The 23,696-nt window shown below is 48.3% G+C and overlaps 1 protein-coding gene across 1 annotated transcript; it reads right to left on the bottom strand.

The window, feature by feature from the left end:
* Nucleotides 1-968: 968 nt before the first annotated feature.
* CYP26A1 (cytochrome P450 family 26 subfamily A member 1) lies at nucleotides 969-12,799 on the bottom strand. Its single transcript, XM_081006245.1, has 7 exons — nucleotides 12,217-12,799; nucleotides 11,881-12,105; nucleotides 10,039-10,335; nucleotides 9,755-9,904; nucleotides 5,468-5,602; nucleotides 3,298-3,450; nucleotides 969-1,728 (listed from the first exon to the last, which is right to left on the bottom strand). The coding sequence occupies exons 1-7, from the start codon at nucleotides 12,547-12,549 to the stop codon at nucleotides 1,387-1,389; spliced, it is 1,635 nt and encodes a 544-aa protein (XP_080862371.1). The 5' UTR covers nucleotides 12,550-12,799; the 3' UTR covers nucleotides 969-1,386.
* Nucleotides 12,800-23,696: the final 10,897 nt, after the last annotated feature.

The following is a 23,696-nucleotide window of genomic DNA, read 5'->3' as shown; positions in this document are numbered from 1 at the left end:
TAGCCTTTGTTTCATACTGTTATGGCAAAAAGCAATGTCCTACTTTGCTCTTAATTTGCTTCCAGCTGCAAAAGGAAGTTGCTGTGTGATAGATGCACAGTGATTTTTCATAAACAAATCCTGTCTTGTCTCTCTTTCAATCCAGTTTTGGATCTTATGCAATCATCTGCTTGTCTCCTTTAGAAGAGTGCAATGAAGTGCATTCGAGTTTTAGTTACAGCAGCCACACTGCTCAGCCAAGATGGGAGTTTTTCAGGGGAGGGAAGAGTTCATTTCAAAGGTGACCTGTGGCAAACTATTCAACCCAACCTTCCAAGCCTATATTTGCCAAGTATGTTGATCTACTTGCCTGTCAGAGAGTCAAGGCTACGGATGACTTGGAAGCCAGACCTGGCCCTAAGGCAGTTATGTATCTCGCCTGGCCCTCAACCAAGTTTTCAGCATGTAAATATTGCTCAGCTTCCTTTTGTAGGAAAGTGATGACGAGTGTCTGGAGTCTTCAGATAAAATTTATTTTGTTGCTTTCTTGCACACGGCAAAAAAATAAAATAGTCAAATAGCTCTTGGAGAGATTTTTCAGAAAGCCCATTAGTTCCTCAGTCCCCCTGCATCAATGACCTCATACCATGTGAGCACATGGGCTCTCATAACCTTCCTTCAAGGTGGTGTCAACTTTATTTATTAGACGCTGACTATTTATGGAGTAGGTCAGATAATTAACTGCCCCCCACAAGGTGCAGTCTGGAGAGTAAAGAGGGATGGAGGGACAAATCTATTTCCAGGCCCATCTCTGATTTTGGCCATACTTCTTTAAAACACCAGCACATTCCACCAAGTTCTACTGTTTTCAGTGGAACTGCCAAGTCAAGTCTGCTTAGGATCAAGGTGTTAACTTGACTGAACACACTCTCATAGCAGGTCAAAATTCCCCATATAAATGTAAACAAACACCAACATTCTAGCTGCAGATTTTTTTTTTATTTATGACATAATTTGGTTCACAGTATACATATAATTCCATTTAACTTTTGACCATGTGTCTGGATACCCATAAAGGTCCTTAAATGGTTTCAGCATAATTAGTAAACAAGCTTTGAGTAAGATTCTTAAATAGAAGGAAACTTTATTTCTATAGAAATAAAATTATCCATTTATGAATCCCAAGGACTCATAATTACAGTGCTTGCCTAAAAAAATAAAAAAAAAAGTTTAATACATGAAATAGCTTTAAAAATATTCTTAGAAAACACACTTATAAATAACTATTACACATTATAAATTTAAATATATAATATTGAATTTAGGACACTATGAAAAGCCATTGTGCATGCTTTAAATTCACCAAAACTTAAGTTAAGATCACAGTGATACTGTCCCGGAATTTATTTAAACCCGACCATTGAAACTTGTGAATTTTGTTGGCAGATTGTCCTCTGGGTACACAGTAGGGCCGGTCTTCATTGTTGGTGGTCCATTTAAAAGTTGCCAGTCACAGTTCCGGGCCAACTCTACAGTAAAGATTTTTAGAAGAATCTTTGCAAATTCTTTGCCTACACAGCTTCTCAAGCCCCCTCCAAAAGGGATGAAGCTGAATCGTGAGGAGTCTTCTGGGAAAGAAGACATGAAGCGGTCGGGGTTGAATTCATCTTTGTTGGTGAAAAGCTCCGCAACATCATGTGTGTCACAGATACTGTAAATGACATTCCAACCTTTAGGAATCTGGTAGCCCTACAAGAAACAAGAGATGGAATGAGGACACAAAACAGAGACAATGGGTCACATGTATGGAGCCGTTTATGAGAGATTAACGTCTTTTGAAAGATGATGCACCTCATCACAATGGCACTGGGGAAATGGATTCCAAGGCATGGTCTGGGTTCTACTCACCACATAGATTTACAGGCCATCTTCTTCTATAAGACTAAGGATTGATTTAACAGTGCACCTTTCTGATTTGTCTAACAGCTCCAGCAAGATGACCCAAGCCATCCCCTTACTCACTAAGGGTAATCTACACATGGAAAATATGTTTATTTCACTGTTCAAAGCTGATCATCCACTCAGTGAAGACAGAATGAATTCCATGCACCACTTCCTAGGCACATAGGACCTCTTAGGCTTTGGACCTTCAGACGTTGCTAAACTACAACTCTCACCAGCCTCTGCAAGCATGGCCAATGGCCAGGAGTGATGGGGGGGTTGAGTTCAGTAACACCTGGAGGGCCAAAGCTGCCCTACACCTGGCACAGGTGACCAGTACCAAGAAAGTTCAGAGGCTACCATGCGTATAAAATGGGGAACAGCTGGTCCTACCATTAGGCAGAGTGAAATGACTGCTTAAGGCAGCAGATATAGGTGAAGAGCAGACAGGGCTTTGAGAATCACATGGCCTGGCCTGCACCCCCATAGCTCGTCTGCTGCGGTCAAGGACTCTCTCAGAACTAAAGTCAGTGCTGGTATACCTTGGTACATGAAACAGAGCACTATTTTGTCCTTTGCCTCAAGTAACAAAATGTCTTGGGCTGCCACACTTTCTCTAGAGCTACAGCTAATCTCTGTGAAACATAGCTCCCTAATTCATAATGCCTTAGGATGGCAACACCTTTACTATTATCAAAGGGGGAAAGAGGGCTGCTAGTTCCATACAGGTATTCCTGCACCTTTTGTAAAGCTGCATAGCAGATATTTTCAGCAGGTAGACTTTTTTCCTAGCATCACATTGGAGAAGCTACAACTCCCAGAATTCTCTCTTGCACATTTGCAAGAGCACATGGTGCTCAGACTGAAAGGCAAGCATTGGCTAAGTTCCTCATACCAAGGCATAAGAACAGCTTCAATAACTTACTTTTCTGGCATGACAAATGTCACGAAAAGAGCTAGTTATGTCTGACTTATTCCAATACCAAAAGGAACAGGCTTAAGCACTCTGGAACAGAACAATTTCAATAGGTGCCACTTCCCCCCACACTGTGACTCCACAGAAACTACATCTGTGTAACTTAGATCCACATCATAATCCAAAAAGGACCATTTTCTGTCTCCCCAATCATAGAATCAAAATTGCTTCAGAGAGGGACAGATGAAGCTTATCCCAAGGCATTGCAGCCATGCAGAAACTGTTGGAAGTTTGCTTCTTATAAAAATTCTAAATGTACTTTTTATTATTATGGTATGAGCAGTCCAGTTATTGCTGAAATATTTTGTTGCGATGCTAAGCACTAAAAAAGGATCTCCATGGAAAATCAGCAGAACTGAGATGTTATGGAGACTTAATGAAAATGGGCTTTGCCTGCTTACATTTAGCTCAAAAGTCTTGAGAGCCACTCTGAATCCTCCAGGAACTGGTGGACTCAAACGGAGAGTCTCCTTGATGACACAGCCAGTGTACTTCAGTTGCTCCAAGAGTTCCATTTCCAAATGCTTCTCTTGGCTCATGTTGCCCAACAATCCCTGAAAACAAAGGATGTGTCTTGAGTACCAGTGTAGAGAGAAGGCTTAGCGATCCAGCACCCACACCCTACAGGAACATCTGCATTAATGCAATAGGTCCCAAAGCAAGATCCCAAAGCCAGAACTTCCAGGCTTAGGTCACATTCACGCCATACATTAAAAAAGCAGTATCCATGCCGCATTAAACAGCCATGGTTTCCCACAAAATATTATGGGAGCTGTAGTTTGTTATGGGTGCTGAGAGTTGCAAGGAGACCCCTTAATTCCCCTCACAGAACTACCATTCCCAGAGTTCCCTGTGGAGAGGGAGAGATTGTTTAAAACGGTATGTTAAAAATGACATTTCCCGCCACTTCCTTTTGCACCTGAAAGTGAAAGCAAAGATTTTAGCTCCATTCTGACTTCTTTCCTCCACCCCTGCCTACTTTACACATACTTTTGTTGCCACTTCCTGAATGGTTGTTTTGTTTACTTTGTATATTTAGTAAAGATTTCTGCCCACATATTTCCTGGCATAATCTACATGCCACTCAAGTGATGTACTTCCCAAAAGCCTGGGAGACCCTTGCTCGGTTTGAAATACACACCTGTAAAGTTTACCACATGCATGGCACAGACATCTGTTGATGAATGACAGTCACAATAAAATGAGATTGAATCAATGAAATATGGATAGAGGCGTGTTAACAAAACTTATGTAACTATAACAGACTATTATATTTGTTCCTGGCAGAGTTGGCCCTGCCATTAGACAACCTCAGGCTGCAACGCCCTCAAGGCAGGAACCCCGCAGGTGGCTTACCTGCCCCACTTCCTCCAGAAGCAGCGCCAGTATCATGGAGATTTTATGGAGAAATCTCATGGTTTGGGTGAGATCTTGCCTGAAATTGGCACAGATGCCAGTACTGCTTCTCCATCACTGATGGAGGTAGCAGGATGAATGAAGAATGGGCACCATCTGCAGCAGTGGCGGCAGTGGCAGGGCAAGGCGGCATTTCCTGTTTCACCTCTAGCGGTGAAACGGGACACAGTGCCCCTAGTTCTTGGCAACAATTCCCTTTTAAGAGAACAGGAAATGTTTCATCTGCCAGTGATATTTTCTTATATTTGAAACATTAACCATCTAGAAAAAGACACTGCCCATTTAAACGGAGGATATCTTTTTCATATTTAAAAAAATGTAATATTTTAATTAGTAAAGCTAATCTTTATCTCTTTATATCACTACTTCTACAAAGGAAAATATTTTATATACACTCTAGTGAGTAAGATATATACAAAGAGACCGACAGAAGTTTGGCATATTCAGTACAGACCTTGGGCAGCAGTCAACTAAATAGTTGCATTACCATACCCAAATCTGCTCCAGAAGATTGGGGAGAAACCCAGAACAAGATTTAAGGGGTGAGCTGGGGGAGGTCAATCTGTTGCACAAAGGAAAAATCACCTTAAAAAGGTAAAGGTAAAGGACCACTGACAGTTAAGTCCAGTTGCGAACAACTCTGGGGTTGCAGCGCTCATCTCACTTTCAGGCCAAGGGAGCCGATGTTTGTCCGCAGTGTTTTTCCGGGTGATGTGGCCAGCATGACTAAGCCGTTTCTGGCGAAACCAGAGCAGCACACAGAAACGCCCTTTACCTTCCCGCCGCAGCGGTACCTATTTATCTACTTGCACTTTGATGTTCTTTCGAACTGCTAGGTTGGCAGGAGCTGGGACTGAACAATGGGAGCTCACCCTGTTGCAGGGATTTGAACCGCCAACCTTCCGATGAGCAAGCCCAAGAGGCTCAGTGGTTTAGACCACAACACCAAATGCAACCCCTTTAGCATCATACCTGAGCATCATTCCACCTATTTATTAATAGCTTTGTTAATATGACCAGACTCATTTGTAATCTGTGCCAGCAGGGTTTCCAAACCAAGTCTCCCAGCTCCATTTCCAAGACTGTCTACAGGATCACAGAAGCCTGTTTCATGCACGGTGCAGCCTGACTTCCAAACACTTAGACAACACCCACCTTCTCCTGCAATTCCTTCCTCACTTTCTGCAGCACATCTTGGTGAAGGCCTAGGAAAGTAATCAAGGACGTTGCAGCACTGGCAGTTGTCTCATGCCCAGCAAAAAGAAGCTCCGTCGCAGATTCTTTCAGCTCCTTCAGGTGGAGAGGAAAAACAGGAGAAAGAACATCAGGCTGTACTTTGCACCAGAATCCTTTTACTTCAGGGCTATCACACACAAAGCGGCTGCAGAGGCAAACTTCCCAGGGACACAGATCCCGGCACTTAATGGCCATGTTGTTGTGCTAAGTTCATGGGTGCCTCTTATTGCTCTATTATTATTTTTTTGTATTTTACAAATGTCCAGAGACCACGTGTCTTTGGACAGCATAGCATCATTGTAACATATATTTTGCCCAGAGTTTTGCAACAAAAATTGGCTTGTTAGACTGGAAGCAGTAGGAGCAACAGTTGTTACTTCCTGCAAATACCCATCACTATCCCCTTTCAACATGTGGCCTCCCAAAATCGCTGCTGATCAGTCAATGATTCTGCCTTTCCCCTAAACCCCTCACCATCCAAGCCCCCTTTCCTGCTTTGTCCTCGAAAATCCTCACTGACAAAACAGGTCTTCTCCTTCCCCTTCCAGTTCTGCCAGTCTGAACGGTATATTCTTCTCCCAGTGCTTTCAAGGGCTACCACCTTCCCATTCCACACCTTCCCCCTTGGCTTCAAATTGCACACTCAATATCCACCTGCTCTTCTCCACCTGAATATACTGCAATCCACTCCCTTTACTTTCTACATTCCTTTGACATCTGCATTGCTGATTTAAGAAATGAAGGGAGAGGCTGATGCACATAGTTATCAGCCACTCCCTAGTCAGCCACTTTACCCTACTAAAGATGACACCAACTTGCCTAAAGATGGTTTGATAATGCACAAGAACCTGAGGCAGGAGGATAGCAGGTCACACTGCATGGTCTATGGCAGGGTTTCCTAAACTTGGGTCTCCATATGTTTTTGGACTACAATTCCCATCACCCCTGACTACGGGTCCTGCTAGCTAGGGATGATGAGAGTCCAAACACAGATGGAGAGCCAAGCTTGAGAAACCCTGGTCTATGGGATGGCTCAGGGCATGTGAAGGGAGGAAGAGGGGAAATCCCATTGTGCTAGTACTAATCCTTGCACTAGCAGGACTTCCACTTCTGTTCTCTACTGTCACTTTCCATCTGGTTTTCCCACAACAATTGCATCTTGCTGAGTCAAATTCATTAACTATCTGATAATCCCTTGCAATGAGAAGCGAGAAATCTTCCACTGACTAAGAGCAGAGTCGAAGAAGGTAGGATACAGAGGGAGCCAAGCAAGAAACGTGGTGATAAACTGGGTCTAAGGCAGTTAGAGAGATCAGGGAGGATGGGAGCACAGTATTCACCTTTGAATCGGGCAAGCAGCAAGGATATCATCTTTGACCTTAGTGAAGTCCATTGCAGAGGAGAGGAGAGAGAAGTCAGGTTGTAAGGTAGGGATGGGGAACTTTTGGTCCTCCAGATGTTCCTGGGCTTAACTTCCCATCAGTCCTAGTCAGCACAGCCAATAGTCAATAATGATGGGATGTCCACCAACATCTGGAGGGCCACAGGTTCCTCATTCATGTACTGCAGAGTCAAGACAAGAGTGTGGTTATAAGAGACAGTAGAAGCAAGCACTTTCCAGGAGTTAAGAAACATGCAAGAGAAAATGGCTGGTAGTTAGATGTCAGGTTAACACTTATCTGACCCAGCCCTCTAGGTGACACTGCCACTATCATTTCAGATTGCTCCCTAACTGCTGCTCCTATTGTGTGATTTTTTGTGTTGCATGTTTTAGGAATTGGTTTGGTGTTGGGGAATGTTCTCATTGACCCACCCAGGTGTAGAGCAGGATATAAATGGGCTAAATAAATAAGCAAGAGTGGAGCGCAGTGCGGGTCTCAAACCCTGCTGTGAATTAAGAGAACAAAGCTGCCATAGGTTTAGCACCCAAGTGTGAACCAGTCCCATGGCTGGGCTGCTCCACTTGTGACTACATGGGCATAGTCACATGCTGAATATTCCTCCATGCCAAACATAAAAACTCTGCCGTTTTGAAAGCTTGGATGTCCAGGTGATGGGTTCTAACCCAGTTTTCCGCACATAGTGATTTCATGGGACAAAGGTATATTATGCATCCTTCTGTGTGTAGTCTAAAAAGACTAAAAACTAAAGACTAAGAAGTTTTGGGAGAAGGGCAGGGTAGCTAAGAAAATTGGAGAGCAGCTCCAGTTGTGCCCACTTCCTACAGACTGAGCACTGAGATCCTTATGAGAACTTGAGGACCATAGCAATTCATTGATCAGCCAGTTGTTTAATACTACTACTACTATTACTATTACTACTACTAATAGTAATAATAATAATTTTATTATTTGTACCCTGCCCATCTGACTGGGTTACCCCAGCCACTCTGGGCAGCTTCCAGCATATACAAAAACATATCACTAGGATGCAACTAGCATTTTCACATTAATTTCAGAGGGACCCAAGTTATTGCCTGTTGCAACAAGAGGACATCAACTAAAACAAATTAGTCATCATCACCGCCACCGCTATTATAATATTCCAGCGGGCCCCCCATGTGCTGAAGCCAGAGAACACTGACCACTCCTCCTCACCATTTTATTGTCCCAGCGACCCTGTAGGATAGGCTGAGAAAGAGACTGACCCAAAGTCGCTCTCAAGCGGCTTCATGGCTGGGTGGAGATTCAAAGCTCTCTGACTCAGAGTCCAACACTTGTAACCACTACAACCACACTAGCTCTCAAAGAATTCAATTTTCCCTTTAGAACTATGCCTTGTTCCTACAGAACATGCATGCAGCTTTAAAAGCAGCCAATTAAAACCCATGCAATCAACTAAGGTGGAGTTGTCCTAATAGGTGTCACCCTTACCTGTAAGCTCAATGGCACTTATTTCTGAACAGACATGTACAGGAATATATATACCCCTAGAGTCCAATGAATGAACATTACTTCAATTCAAAGAAAGGTGTGTTTGTTTAATTAAAAAAACCAAAACCCTGAATGGGATGCCAAACATCCAGGCAGGTCACCACCTGAGAAGGCCAGCCCACTGCTTTTTATGACAACATAAAAGGTAAAGGTAAAGGACCCCTGACAGTTAAGTCCAGTCTCGGTTGCGGCATTCATCTCGCTTTACTGGCCAAGGAAGCCGACGTTTGTCCGCAGACAGTTTTTCCAGGTCATGTGGTCATCATGACTAAGCCGCTTCTGGCGAAACCAGAGCAGCGCCCGGAAATGCCGTTTACCTTCCCGCCGGAGTGGTACCTATTTATCTACTTGCACTTTGACATGCTTTCGGACTGCTGGGTGGGCAGGAGCAAGAACCGAGCAATGGGAGCTCACCCTGCTGCGGGGATTCGAACCGCTGACCTTCCGATCAGTAAGCCCTAGGCTCAGTGGTTTAGACCACAACACCACCCACGTCCCAGCACCACCCATCACAACATGCCGCACAGTAAATAATAAAACACCCCTGCAGAAAAAAAATTGAAGTATGTCAATGAGAACTATATTTTAAAATCAGTGTTTTGAATGATCCTGGGGAAAGGATGCTTTCTAAAATGAGCATAAAATGGGAACAAAGGGCATCAAAGTCTGCTGGTGGGGGGTTCTCTGAATGAGGAGCACGATGGCCTTGCGCGTGCACACACACACACACATACACCAATACAATTTCTTCTCAAAGGAACCTATTTTAATGCTTCACAGACAGGCAGAAAGCCTTTCTCAGACATGGAGCTCTAACAGCAAAGGAAGAATTGTTGAGTTTAGTCCATCCTGTCACTACACACAGAGCCCCTGAATGCTCTAAACAGGTCACCTACCCTCATTAGACAGATATTTCCAGCCCCTTTACAAAGTGGTGGGGGTGGGAACCATATTTAACTCCATCATTTGAATGGAGGAAATGCCGATAGTGCTTTCTCTGCAACTGAATCTGCCTGACCAGGAAAGGCTGCACCTGGTGACTTTCTGCCTGCTATGCAGTCTTTAAAAACCCAGACTGGCAACCCTAACTTCGAAAAAGCAGGTGCTATTGACTCGGGGGCATCCTAGAGTCCCTGGTGGCTACTAGACCAGCTCCAGCACGGGAATCCCCGGCCCCCAAAGCAGAGAGAGAGAGAGAGAGAGAGAGAGAGAGAGAGAGAGAGAGAGAGAGAGCGCCCGGTCAGGATCCCAGCGCCTTGGGACCTCTCCCCACCTGCATGTTGAGCTGCTCCCCGTTGCCCTGCGTGTGCTCCATCAGCAACTGCAGCGCGTCCTTGTAGCCGTCGGGGGGATCCTTCCCGGCCAGCTTCGCCTGGATGCTCTCCTCGATCTTGGCGTGGATGACATCGCGCGCCCTCAAGCCCTGGAAGCAAGAGCGGATCCCTTCAGAGAGGCAGGCTCCCCTCTCCTGAGCGCCGCTTGCCATGTCCGGACAGGGGGTCCCCCTCGGGCCACCTCCCACCTCCCTCCCCCACAACCTCTCAGACCACCCTTTACCTTGTAGAGGCCACTGAAAGGCAAGTCGATGGGCAGCGAGAAGAGGTTGCGGATCATCTCCTCGAATGCCTCCATGAGGTGCTGCTCGCCGTCCGAGCCCGCCGTCGGGCTGGGCCGGAAGCCCAGTAGGATGCGCATGGCGATGCGGAACATGAGGCGTTTCACCTCCGGGTAAACCAGCAGGCAAGAGCCGCCGCCGCTCACCAGGAGCCATTGGCGCAGGCAGGCGCTCACCTCTTCCTGGATGACCGGCATGTAGTGCTGCAGGGCCTCCCGGGAGAAAGCGCGCATGATTACCTGCGGCGGAAGGAGAGGCGGTTACTTTTAAGGGGACCCTCGGAGGGGAGGAACTTTTTTTAAAGAAAAAAACAGCCCGCAAAGCTAAACAAGTGCTCCAAGTCTGGCGGAAAGCCGCAGCGCTTCATCCTGCGCTCTTCTGCTTGCCAAGTGGGTCCTCCCACAAAAAATGGCGAGGTTTTTTTAAAAAGAGGTCTGCGCGCCCGCGGTTAAAAACTTTGGTGGCGCGTTTGGCAAGGCCGTGGATTCGAATCCAGGGGGTTGTTTCTGCCTTGCTGCAAGCCAAGACCAGGGGCGCGGAGAGCCAGCCTCGTACCCCCGATTTGAAAGGCACTTGCGTCCAAGTAAGTCTGCTCAGGAGTCGACCCAAATGCAAACAGGTTCCAGGCGCTAAACTCGGCGATTAAGGCTGCAAGCAGATGGCTGGACATCAGAGTAAATCCCATCGAACTCGACGGGGCGGATCGAGGCTCCAAAAGTCCCCAGTTCAAAGCAGAGACGACAGAAAACTGTTGTTTCGCGGTTTTGAGTTAGGAGGCGCCTTTCCAAAAGAAAACCTTCGGAGAAGGACTGGGGAGTTGGAGGGTGGGCGTCAACAGTGCCGTTTCCTCCAAATGTCGGTTCGCATTTTGGCACTCCTGCGCCCCGCGACTTGAAAGGGAAGAAAGCACCTTTGAAATCAAGGAGACTTCGCCGCGTGGTGTGGAAGGCCGGGGCGCCAAGACCTCTTTTTATGGTCTCTCGATTGCTCCCTTTTACTTCTCGAGGCTATTTATGGAAGGCGCCATTCGTTTTATGGGAGTCGCTTTTATTGGAACGGACTTTCCCCCAGATGTGTTTTTAGCACCCTGGCCTTCTAACCTCGTCCTCTTTCCCTTAGAACTCTTCCTGAGAAAGCCAGAGCCGACCTGTGTTTACGCAGAAATAAAAGCCCATCACCGAACACGTCGGGGGTTTCTTCCAGGAAGCAGGCAGGCAGAGAAACGCGCGCGGGCTTGCAATCCCTGAACACGCTTCGACTGCAGTCCTGCCTGGGAAGAGCCCGACGTGCAATCAGTGTGACTTCTGAGTATACGTGCCTAGGATTGAGTTGCTACTAGGAAGAAGCGCGTTCCACAGACCTGAGTGGAATTCTTAAGATTCCAAATGGAGGCTGAAATCTAGAATTTGGGGGCTCTCTCATTTCAGTGAAAATCGGCGCCCCCTCCAAGAGCCGACGGCAGACTTCTGGAGCAGATCCCCCCCGCCCCCACTGGCGCCATCGGGGGCAGAAGTCCAGGCCCCCAGTCCGCAAAATGAGCAGAAAGAGGTCCCCACTACACAGCCGGCTAAGAAAGGAAAGGAATCTTCAGAAGTCCAGAATCAAAAGTCACCTAACGGCTCCACAACTTCCCTCACCCGCGGGCTCGGAGCCACCCCAACCCGCTACACGAAGCCCTTCTCCCTCCGGCCCCACCGAGGCTGGCCTTTCAGAGAGCTCCCCCCCCCCCCCCCCCGGAGCTACGGCGGTGCCTCCTTCGTCCGGCAGAGCCGCTCCCCGCTTGCCTTCTTGCGGTGCTTGTGCTGCCCGTCGTGGAGGTTGGAGAGGCAGCCGGCGCCCAGGATGGTGCGCACCGACGCCGGCCACTGCACTGCCACCAGCCGGTGCTCTCCAAGCAGGATGTGGCGCACGTTGTCCACCCCCATCACGCGCACCGTGGGCCGCCCGAAGAGGTGCGTTTTGTAGATGTAGCCGTACTTGCGCCGCTTCAGCTGCAGGAATTTCCGCCGCTGCAAAACGAGAGCGAAAAGAAGAGGGGTGGCTCAAGCTGGGGAGCCCAAAGGCACCTGTTTGTTTTGTGTTTTTTTCTCTCCCCCGTCGTCCCTCTTCCTTCTCCTCACCTGCAACACTAACTGCAGCGTCTCCCCGAAAAAGGGCAGCCCCATGGTGCCCGGGGGCAGGGGCAGCGGGCAGCTGGGATCGCGGCCGCGCAGGCAGTACAAGTCCCACAGCTTCACTGCGGCCAGGAAGAGGAGCAGCGGCAGCAGCACGAAGGTGAGCACAGCGCTGGGCAGCAAGGCAGAGAAACCCATGCTGGCCGCCGGGGCCGGGCTGCAGCGAGCGGGGCGGGCACCTGCCGTCAGGCGGGCGGGCAGGCTGGCAGACTTCCCCCGGGGGCTGGCGAGTGAGCGCAAGGGCCCAGCGCCGCGGCGGGGGCCCCCTTTTATAGGCATCCTCGGCCCAGGTCGCTGCCCACTTTACCTTGGGCCGTGCGATCAATTAGTTCACCGAAAGTTCATCCTTAATTGCCCCTCGGGCCCGGCAGGCTCCGCCCCGTCGATGCACTCTGCCTGCCTTTGCGCCTTCCCGGTCTCCGCCTCTCTCCTGCGCTCTGCAGAAAGCACTTGGGAGCCAGCCACAGTTGCAAAGCGGATGCTGAGCGCCTCTCCTCCCTCCGCAGATGTCCTCCAAGCCAAGCCAAGCAAGCAGCTTGACTGGGAAAGGCAGGTGCGCTTGGGTCAACCAGCCGTCTAGGGCGAACCTAGGCGCAGTGGCTCAGAAGGAGACCTTCGCTGGGTTCCCAATAAGGTCTATTCTCCTGTAAAGGCAGCCAAATGCTCCGGGGCTGCCAGCAGGAAGGACCCTGCCCTACTGTGGAAGCGTTTGTGGACACTTAGGCGCGCAACGAGGCTGCCGTCTAGAGTAGGCGTACACAGTTGGGTTGCTCTGCTCTGGTCCGAGTTGGTTTCGCTCAGGCCATTGAAAAGAGCAGGGTTAGTGAGTTGCTCCTAATGCCTCTTCGGATCATCGGGTGATGGAGCTCAACACTTTAGGAAGGAAGGAAGCCCTGTGGAACTTCGGTCCAGCGGCGCACCCACCGCTTCGAAGTGAGCATGCCACACGTTGCGCTAGATCCTGCGCGCACTTGCGCAGATGTAAGAGCCACTCCATAGTTTAGGACTGCATCGCAAAAACAGGCCCGGCGACTCAACCTAAGGCAAGTCAGTCGCGTGCATCCAAGAGCCATTTCAGACGTGCTCCCAACTCCAATCAACGGCGATGTTTTGCAATACATTTAAGAGTCTCCCCCTCCCTCCCGTGCCTTTAAACTTGGGCTCCAATCCTGTGTCATTTATTTACTATTTTTTAAAATACCGCCCTTCATCCGTAGATCGCAGGGCGGTTCACAAGAGAGAGATACATCATAAAAGCATAATTAAAAATGAACTGATAACCCCCTCCCCCCTGTGCCTTGTCTAGTAGTTCTCTTCGTTTCCATGGTTTGGGAGCCTGGCTTCGATCTTTACTTCGGAGTAAACCATGAGGTCTGCTTCCCAGAGAGGGACTTTATCTGTTCCTTGTTTTACTGGAGGAGTAAACACGCGTAGGATCGGGCTTTCCCGGATAGTTAAAGCGCTGCCCCACTTCGCAAACGGTGCTGTGACCCTGCAGTCCCCGTCCCCCCCGCTAGTAAATTCATAAAGACTTTGAAGTTGCCCACCCTGCAAAAAACACCAATCCGTACTCGGACAAATAATCCGGTTTCTGTACTAAGGCACCGCTTTGTATTCCTAGACAAATGGCGCTTCCTCATTACGACGGTGCAACCACAGCCAACTTCTGTTTCTCTAGGATTTATTAATTTGTAAAGATTTATTGCTATATCTTTATGCCGCACACTCAAGCAGTTCGCTTCTCCTCATGTTCTCCGAACAATCCTGCGGTGTAGATCTGGCAGAAAGGGCAGGTTACCTTAAACCCACTTTCAAAACAACTAGACAGGGAGCCCAGATCTGGATCAGGCAGCAAGAAGCGATCCCGACTGGCCCAACGCTGGTTCCCTGCCAAAAATCTCTCGGTCACACAAACACATCCCCGGGTTTGACCTGAGGGTGCTGCTGTTTGAGAGATCGTCCCAAGGTCACACCGTGAGCAACGTGGAGAGAAAGTCGTGCGTACCAGGGCAAAATCAACTCTTTTTCCCATCAGTGGGCAGCAGGCACCCACCTCACATACCAGCTGTTCCTCTCTTTTTAAAAAATACTTCCCTGTTCTAGAGGCCTTCCATAGTCCCAGCACTTGCTGATCCGCACTGTAGTTAAGTCAAGGTGCCTACCTGGATTTCACGAGCGACCTGCACCCTACAACTTCCATTGACTTCACTGAAACTTCGGTCAGTATCCTGGCCATAGCAGCCTGGGACAGAAGTCTTATGCACTTACTCGAGGGAAAGTTGGACTTTCTGCTGTGCAAAGATGCATTGGATCGAGCCATGAGGATCTAATCCTCTGTTAGCAATTCCTCCCACCGAACCAATTGCTTACACAATTAAATTCCATGGAGCTTTCTCTCAAATACTGTATATAGAAAGCTTTCTCTCAAATAACTAGAAAGCTCCATGGAATTTAATTGTGTAAGCAATTGGTTCGGTGGGTGGAATTACTTTCTATCTTCTTAATTTTGCTCCCTCTCCAGGCAGCCAGTTAGTGTGTTGCAGGAGATACATAAATTTAGGCTACAACCTTGCAAACACTTACCTCAAAGTAGCCACACACACCACAACTGAGTACAGTACTGGGGGACTTATTTCTGAATAAGGAGTCATCGGATTAGGTTGTCAGTTCTCTAATCTGCCTCTGAAACAGAAATACAGTGATAGGGAGCTCGACCTGTGAAATTTCTGCCTGCCGCTCATCCAATAACAAAGTTGGTCCTTGATTTTTTCAAAGACTTTGGGGGACCCTGGGATCATCTATTTGACCCTGCGCAGTGCACACTACCGCTGGTACCCACCCTTTGTTTTGTTTGCTTTTGCTAACATCCAAGCAGGAGAAGAACGCTGTGGAACAGCAAAGCTTGCGAACTTCTTTGCGCTCTTTTAGCTGGGCTCCTAACAGAACAGAAGCATTGCCTTTCTCCTAAAGGATCGCTTGAGCACATTTCTTCTTCAAATGAGGGGGGTCCAGTTTGGAGGTGGCACCTTCTATAGTGAGGAGGCTGGAGTTGCGGTGACTTAAGTGCCCCTCTGTACATGCCCAGAGGTGCTCTTTTCTTCGTGTTTCTCACAAAGATAGTCCTATCTCCCCCTGGGTGGAATTTTAGATTGTAAAATCCTCGGGGCAGAAACCGTAATACTCTATAAAATGCCCAGCGCACTCTTGGCCTGTAAAGAAAATAAGAACGCAAACCTGACCCTGGACTGCTGACTGCATTCAGCGGCCCTTACTCGCAGGTAAGAGAGGTTAGGCTGGGCCGCAGAGCATCAACCGAGTAACAACGTCCCCGAACCGTACATTAAGGTTGAAACAAATTTCTGCGGCCAAGCATTGGGGGTGGGTTTTGGGGGCGCGGGGAGAGCCCCCCACTACAAGGAACCGATCCGGTTGCTGAACCACTGTAGCTCCGGCTTCTCTCTGCCCCCTTTGGCTGGAAGGGCCGTGAAGATTTAGGGTGGGAAAGCCCTGGGCCTGCCCCCAATCCGCGGCTCTCCAGCTCCGCGCGAGCGTTGCCTCCGCAGCAGCCGCTGCCTTGCAAAGGGAGCGCGGGATGTTTCCGAGGCTCGAAACCATAAATGATGTCAGCGGCCCGGGGAAGAATGGCCGAGCCCTGGCCGCTTTCTCTAAAATTAGTCCTTGGCCTGCAGTTCACCCCACCGACAGGGGTTGGATATTTACGTTCAAGGGACCTGAGAGGAGGAATCCGCAGCAGCAGCGAGAAGACGGAGTAAATTCTCCAAGCTGATGGCGCGGGGCGAATCGTAGGTTCAAACGCAGGTCAGCGAGGGAAAGGGAGGTTGTTGGGGCGAAGAATAAACACACAGAGTCGCCTGGGGGGGGGGGGCAGCCGGATCTGCGAGGGCGGGTGGAGAAGGTGTGAACTCGGATTCTCTCCAGACCTGCGTGGCGGGGGAGGGCGAATCAGGCTTCACTCCGCAGCCATCTTGACCCCGAATCTGCAGAAATGTCAAGTCGGTTTCTCTGGGGCCAGCCAGAGAAGTTGGAACGGAAGGAAGCGAGGGTTGGACAAGAGGCGGCCAGCGCGTGCATCGGGCGCAAAGCTGCGCCCCGTTCCGGTTCCCAAAGTCCCTCTGGGTGCTACGGGGCTTGAGTGCACTTGCCTTGCGCTACTTTCTCCTGGAAGGGAAATAAACCCCATTCCCCACTGCTGCCCCACACACGAAAGAAAGCCTCGGGCAGAGAAAGGTGCAGGTGTAGGAGCCGCGCAAAGTGGCTGGGGAACCACTCTGGTGGGCGCAGCAAAATAATAATTATTATTATTATTATCATTATGTACCCCGAACATATAGTACTCCAGGCACCTCTGAACCCCAAAGGCCGTTTTATAGACTCTGACCTCGAGCTCCACAATCCTCACGGCCTACTGACTTGGGGGAGTAAAGCCTCTTTTATCCGATCTGCCGAGAATGGCGTGGGGTGGGGTTCGCCTGGCCTTTAGGATCACCCCCTGCCTACTCCGGCGAAGAACTACGATTTAAAGGCCCAACTCGAAACCTTTGCGCCCTAGCCTTGGGTTCAACTTGGTAGCTACCGCAGCCTGATCCCTGGAAAGAGGCCAGCCGAGGGCGACAGGCACCTGTTTGCACAAACCACCCTTGCCTACTCGGAAGTACGACCCGTGGGCTCCAATGGGGGCAGTGACATCGCTGAGGGGAAAAAATAAAAAATAAAAGCTCTCTCGCTGCTTGGCCAAGGCTGCGACGTCGACTCCCCGCCCCCATTTTACTTCCCCACTGAGACATACCCCGAATATTTGCGTTGTTACCCCCGTAAGACTATGCGTCAGAGGTGACCTGCGGACATCTTCCATTCATTGGTTTCTCCAGCAGATCGTGCTTGGGAGCACACTGGCGGGGAGGGAGCGGGGGTGTTCCTCGCTTAGCTAATAATAATAATAATAATAATAATAATAATAATGTTCCAATACTTTGATCACCACATGAGAAGAGAAGTCTCCCTGGAAAAGACCCTGATGTTGGGAAAGATGGAGGGCACAAGGAGAAGGGGACGACAGAGGACGAGATGGTTGGACAGTGTTCTCGAAGCTACCAGCATGAGTCTGACCAAACTGCGGGAGGCAGTGGAAGACAGGAGTGCCTGGCGTGCTCTGGTCCATGGGGTCACGAAGAGGCGGACACGACTAAACGACTAAACAACAAAAAGTTTTAGTGGGGTTACCAGACCAGAAGATGCCGCTTCTCTGGGGACCCTCGGGACGGCCCCGCTGCCGCCTTTCTTTCCCTCTCCAAGAGGCTTCCCAAGCCAGGCCGAAATTTCCCTTTCGTGCCAGAGGGCGCTGGGTGTTCGCCAAGCGCTGCAGACACGCATAGCACTTGCGTAGCCCGGGAGCGAAAGAAGGGTCAGGGAGGTGGTCCCGCTGCTCACAGAGTCGCCACCGGGATCGGCCTGCGGCTATTCTAGGGGAAATGCGGCCTAGGTGCCGCCTTTTTTCTCCCAAGGAGAGGGCGGTGGGATTCGTGTAGGACTCGAGTAAATGCATTAGGGCACTCAATTCCACTGCAAGGCGAGGGAATTCAAGAAGCGCCTTGAGCAGCCAGCGCTTGCTTGCTGTCTTTTTTGTAGCTGATCATAGATTTATGTCGTACTGTACATTCTGATTATGCGGCTGGTCTACAGGGAAATCCCTCTGAGCTGAAGGGACAAGGGTGAACCTAGAAAAATGCAGGGGTTTATTGGGGACGGTCGGAAGGCGCAGGGCAGTGGAAGTGTCTAACTGGAATTCTTTCCATTCCTCCTGCAGTTAAGAGTGGAGAGAGAAAAATCAAACCACTACGGGAGAAAGTGTTACACTTTGAGAATCGGGATGCACCCTTGGAGCAAGTCGCTCTGGAGTAAATTCGTGGACAGCAATAAGTCTGCTCTGCAGGGAATGATCCACCTATTTGTGGCTAAGTGTGCAGATTTCATTATCCTGGGGAGTGAGTCTGGTGGGGCGGGCACATTGCCAGAGTGCAGCTGGGAAGAAGCATGTTCAAATGTCACTCAGCCACGAAACTGTTGCCTACCTCACAGGGTTGTGGTGAGGATGTAATATGGGCCAGGCCGGGAGAAGCGTTTTGCTCCTCGTTTTGTTCTCTGGCTGAGGAGCATAAAATGGGACCGAGCCCACCGAGCCCAGGATCTTTTGCAGGAGTTGCAGCAAGCCACATACACAGCGGGGCAATCGTACACGTGTCTCCTCAAAAGCTTGGTCCTCTTTTCAGGGAGCCGAAGGAAACGCAGCGCCCGAGAACTCGCATAAACAACGTTCACACGCACCCGAGCATTCTTGGCGTGCCGTGCGAAAAGGACGAGGCAAGCCCCTCTTCTCGGAATCGAGAATCGGTGCGCGTGGGGAGACTCGGGTCCTTTCTCTCTGCAAGCTGCGTGTCATCCCAGCCTGTCATTAACACTGGCCAAGTCTCTTACTCAAATGATTATACGTAATTATAATCTGGCTAGGGGTTAACAAAAGTGCGTTGTTCAGTTCGAGGGCAGCTGAAGTCGGTCCCGATCCTCCGGCTCCTCCTGGCTCCTTCCTTCCCGACCCCCCAGTCAACAAGCCCTGCCGGAATGGGAGCTGATTATATTAATTATGTTGGAGGGGAAGAGGCGAGGACGGACTCCTGGCCTGTGTCGTTCTTTCCCCCACGGTTGGCTTTTGTTTTTAATAGATTTTTTTTTAAGGCTCACTGTGTTCCCTCCTCGCCCCCTCGCCTGACCTATATAAGCCCAGGGCCCTGGCGAGCTTGGGGGGGGGGGGTGGACCTGCATCCTCCTCGTGCGTGTGCGCCTAATGGGGGCGGATGCCCGTCCGGTGGTGCGTCTGCGGCTCCGCGAACAGTGGCCTAACCCCGGGGCACTTGCGCGTTCCCATGCGATGACCTGCCAGTGACCTACCGCCCGGATGAATGAACCCTGCCAGCTCCTGCGCCAAGTTCACTGTCCGCCAAATAACGAGATACGGTGGTCTGAGCACCGTTAATTAACACAGGAAACCTTTATTATCTCCGCAGCCGTCAATCCCGAGGCTGCGGGGGGGGGGGCGGGATTCTCCAGTGGTCAGAGAGTGAAAGGGATCATTAAAGACATCTTGGAAGAAGGTCAAGAAATTAACAGCCGAATACGAAGGGACTGGGGCGGTGGGGGTGGCAAGTTAACGGTCATTACGTTGCACTTTCGAAGGGGGAAGAAGCGGGGGCGGAGTGGGGTGGGGTTCGGACTTCTACCGTGGGGAAAGGTCCGGGCTTCTGTTCTCAAAAAACCTATTAACTCTTGCGCAACCTTAGGCGAGTTAAAGGCTGCAGCGATCCCCGAGCTAAACCGTTTAAAGCAGCAGTAACAACATCACACGCGGTTTTTGGCACCTCGAAAGACTAACACGTTTGACTGCGAATGAGCTTTCGGGGTCCACTTTACCAAAGTCCCCTTCAGCAGGTGCATGAAGGGAAATAATCCTCAGGTCTGGTGGTGGTCCGTGGAAGCTTGTTAGAATTTGACCGTCCATTGCTTTCAGTAGGTCTACTTTGACTACCTTTGGCTATAAACCCACCCTTTGTCGTTAACGTGCCAGGAGACTCTTCATGTGCTTATGAATGTACGAATTCACACACATATATATTCAGTCTTGTGAACTGCCCTGAGATCTTCGGAGGAAGGGCACTATATAAATTTAATAAATGATAAATAAATCAATATTTCCGCCCCCAACACACTAAGAGGGCATTTTTGAAAAAGAAAACGAAAATATTTCAAAAGAAATATATATGATCTTCTTATGTTGACCAATCCTATGTTTGTGTTTATTCTCCGAGGTAAGTCAACCGGAATCAAGAGCGCATTAGGCTTCCGTGCTATCCGGTTTTTAAACGGCTTTCTCACTATCCCGACTCTCGGAGATCAACGCGCGCACTTCAGAGGCTTCAGAGATTCAGTTTTCATTCCAAATTTCATTTCAATCTGGCGCGTCCACCAGCTTGAAAGCCGGATCTATCCCTCTTTCAGTCTTGCTTTTGAAACGTACCAGCGGCTGCATTCCAGCTTCAAGTGCCCTTCGCGCCTTCGCCAGTTTCAGACTCGCAGGTTTCTCCTTTTTATTCGGGCCAGTGAATCTGAGGCTTGCAGTGTGCCCTGGAGAGCCTAACTAACTACAGCGGTGTGCAGTGCATGTCTCCTCAGAAGCAAGTCCCAGTGGGGCTTTCTCCCTAGGAAGTAAGGTACAGAACTGCAACCTGTGTCCTCAGTTGCGTGCGCTGTTCCCCATTCAATACAACGGGACTTACTTCCCAGCAGACGGTCATAGGAGTGAGTGCTCTGCAATAGGAAGCGCTAAGATTCGGGGAATGAAGGAAAAGCGAGAAGAATGAATTTTGTGTCTGAAAGCCCGAGTTAAGTTCCCAGGCTTTTCCGGAGGAGGAGGAGGAGAGGAGAACGAAAGAAAACTGGACCAGGAACATCTATAGATACCCTCTCCATGCTAGATCATGGTAGGAGACATTCGCTCTTTCCCTGTCCTCCACGCTCCTGCCGGCAGGTTAGTCAACGCGTGGTGGAAGAACCCCTTCACACGATCCACACCCGCGTTTAGGACCACCGAACTGGGTGTCAACCGAAGCGGTGGGGTAGGTGCGAAACAGGTCTCCAAAACGAAATCCAACAGTCCCGGCGCTTCTTCTTTCCATTGTTTTTTTCTATTTTTTATTTTAATCAAAACCATTTGATTAAAGGAGGGAAATCTCACCATGACTTCTATCTGTAGCATTTGGAAGGGGGGTCGTCTAGGGGAGCTGTGCTAATTAAAGTTAGTCATTGACATTTGGCTGTTGTTGTTTTTTTCTCAGTTTACCACAAAGATTCACCTTAAAAGGCAAGGTCAAGAGGGCAGAGGCTTCAGGTTCACTCGAGGGTCAGCCTGCCAACAGCATTTAACTCAGCATTTAAGGGCAACCTTCGCGAGGGGGGGGGGGACGGTGGAAGAGAGAAAAAACAAAGGGGGAATTATCTTACACAGGATCCGCACCCTGAGAGTTAATTCGGAAATCTTGCTTTCCAGTTGGTGCTTCTGTACCTCCAGGTAAGTGAGTCTACTGATGGTCTCTCTGACATATTATGGAGGTCCAAAGGTATTCTATAGACACCCAGTGCCAGTTATCTAACAACCCCACTGTTTTCAGACAAGAGTTTTTCACAAGAAAATGAGGATGAAACAGAACAGAAATCTGTAAAAAAATGTTTTTAGACATAGAAGCCCTTTCTTCCCCAAAGGAGATACTTGGAGGACAGGTCAAGCACCTCTTTCTGAAAAATAGGAATTTCTGGTGGCGGCTAATAAGTCACGTTAGAGTAAAAAGTCAATGGTGAGTATTTTTATCCCCTCTTCTGATCCCAGTTTATGATGGAAGAAGAGGGCTGTAATGTTTACTTGAGTTATTGTTTAATCTAATTTATTTAATTCATAAGTTTTTAAACTAATTGATTGTAGGAAAAAGCCTCAAAGCAGTTTACAAGAAAGATAAAACAAAAAAAAAAGCACTAAAAAAATTTGCAACCATAATTTAAAACATACAGAAAGTTTGAATAGACCGAAACAAGTTAAAACTCATACAAACTTTCTAAAGCTTCTCAACTTTCTACATCTGAAATTTAGCTTAGTCTACTGAAACGGTGGCTGGTTACTCAGACAGAATTTTTTTTTAAAAAAAGAAGAGTTAATATTTATTTGTTTATTTCATAAAATTTATATACCACTTGCTTTTAGGGGGAAAAACCACCCTCAAAGCGGTGATATACAACTATATAAATAAAACCTACAGCTTGGGAGAACTGTTCCCTATTCTTTCTCATGTAGAAAACAGGTCTTGTAAGGGGGTGCCTTGGTCACATGTTTGCATGCTTTGTTTGTTTGTTTGTTTGTTTGTTTGTTTTGGACTACTTAGCTGTAAGCAAACTTATAACAATGCAGTTGATTGAACAATGACTTAATCAACTAGAACTCATAGAATTAATCAACTACAATGTTTTATTCCTGGGGCAACCCCAATGAATATTAATAAAAAGTCACACTAAGAATGGCAGTATAAATTCTGCTGATAGCAGTGAGACTTGATTCCCAATAAATCTGTTTCAAGCCATGGTGTCAGGCACATGAAGACTCCCTTAATCAGACACTTTAACTAGATATGAATGAAGTTTATTTAGGCCAGGGTTAAAGTCCAGTGAACCCAACAGGCATCTTCCTTTCAGAATGTAAATGAAATCAGGGCTGGTATTTTGACTCCAGAGGCCCCTGATAGGAAGCAGGATTAACGACTGCAGGACTACCAAATATTCTGCAGATGTGGGTTTCCAAAACATTAAAGATTATACAGGTAATGCTCCATCTGCTGAATTTCTGTTCTGAGTGTCTTACAGTGTAAGTGAAAACAGCGGCAATCATAGCAGGAAGCAGAAGAAGATAACCTCATATAAGAGATGATATTTTAAAGAAAACTGTATGTTTAAATGCTTGTTTCATTTCATGATTGATTAACTGGTGATAAGAACAAAGCAGAGGATACTTTCACCTCTGCTAACTCCATTTTAAGCCAGCCATTTACTGGCAATAACACTGGAATATTATGGTACAACTACACACTATCAATTCATCACAGGCAGTATCCAAGATAATGCTTTAGGCAAATTTTACCTAGGGCAGGGGTTGCAGCAATAGTGTTTCTGTTTAAACATAATAACTGCTAACAAGACCTCACCATAATGAGAACCGACTGTACTGGCTACCAATTAGTTTCTGGGCCCTATTCAAAGTGCTGGTTTTGACCCATTAAGCCTTAAACTGCTCAGGACTGCAATACCTCAAGGACCGCCTCTTTCCATACAAACCTAACCAGACCCTGAGATCATCTTCTGAGGCCCTCCTTCACGTGCCTCCTCCCTGAGAGGTCCAGAGGGTGGCAACATGAGAACGGGCCTTCTCTGCAGTGGCTCCCCATCTGTGGAATGCTCTCCCCAGGGAAGTTCACCTGGCGCCTTCATTATACACCTTTAGGTGCCAGGCAAAGACATTCCTTTTTAACCAGCCTTTGGTTGACCCGACTGACATCCTATTCCCTTTTAAAATGTGACTCTTTTTGTGGGGAGATGTTATTGGGTTGTTGTTCTTATTTTGATTTTATATATTGTGATCTTGTTCTGTGAACTGCCCTGAGACCTCCAGGTATAGGGCGGTATATAAATTCGACAAATAAATAAATAAACAAACTAGTATTTGGGGCCCACAAAACAGAAGCATGAATATATTGCCTTAAAAACTGGCTCTGGGCAGAATAATGGATCCATTCGCAGTTTTAAAAATTGCACAAAGGAAA

The sequence above is a fragment of the Podarcis pityusensis genome, assembly GCF_964106645.2.
Source record: "Podarcis pityusensis genome assembly, chromosome: 5".
NCBI classification, from domain to species: domain Eukaryota; kingdom Metazoa; phylum Chordata; class Lepidosauria; order Squamata; family Lacertidae; genus Podarcis; species Podarcis pityusensis.
The sequence above is the reverse complement of the archived record's forward strand: the minus strand, read 5'-3'. Positions and strand labels throughout refer to the sequence as shown.

Excerpts from the sequence above, each read along its gene's own strand:
- CYP26A1 (XM_081006245.1), bottom strand. The coding sequence starts at position 12,549 with ATGCCTATAAAAGGGGGCCCCCGCCGCGGCGCTGGGCCCTTGCGCTCA. Across the intron at positions 12,106-12,216 it reads CGCTGCAGTTAGTGTTGCAG|CGGCGGAAATTCCTGCAGCT; the intron begins GTGAGGAGAAGG and ends CTCGTTTTGCAG. Across the intron at positions 1,729-3,297 it reads TCAAGACTTTTGAGCTAAAT|GGCTACCAGATTCCTAAAGG; the intron begins GTAAGCAGGCAA and ends TGTTTCTTGTAG.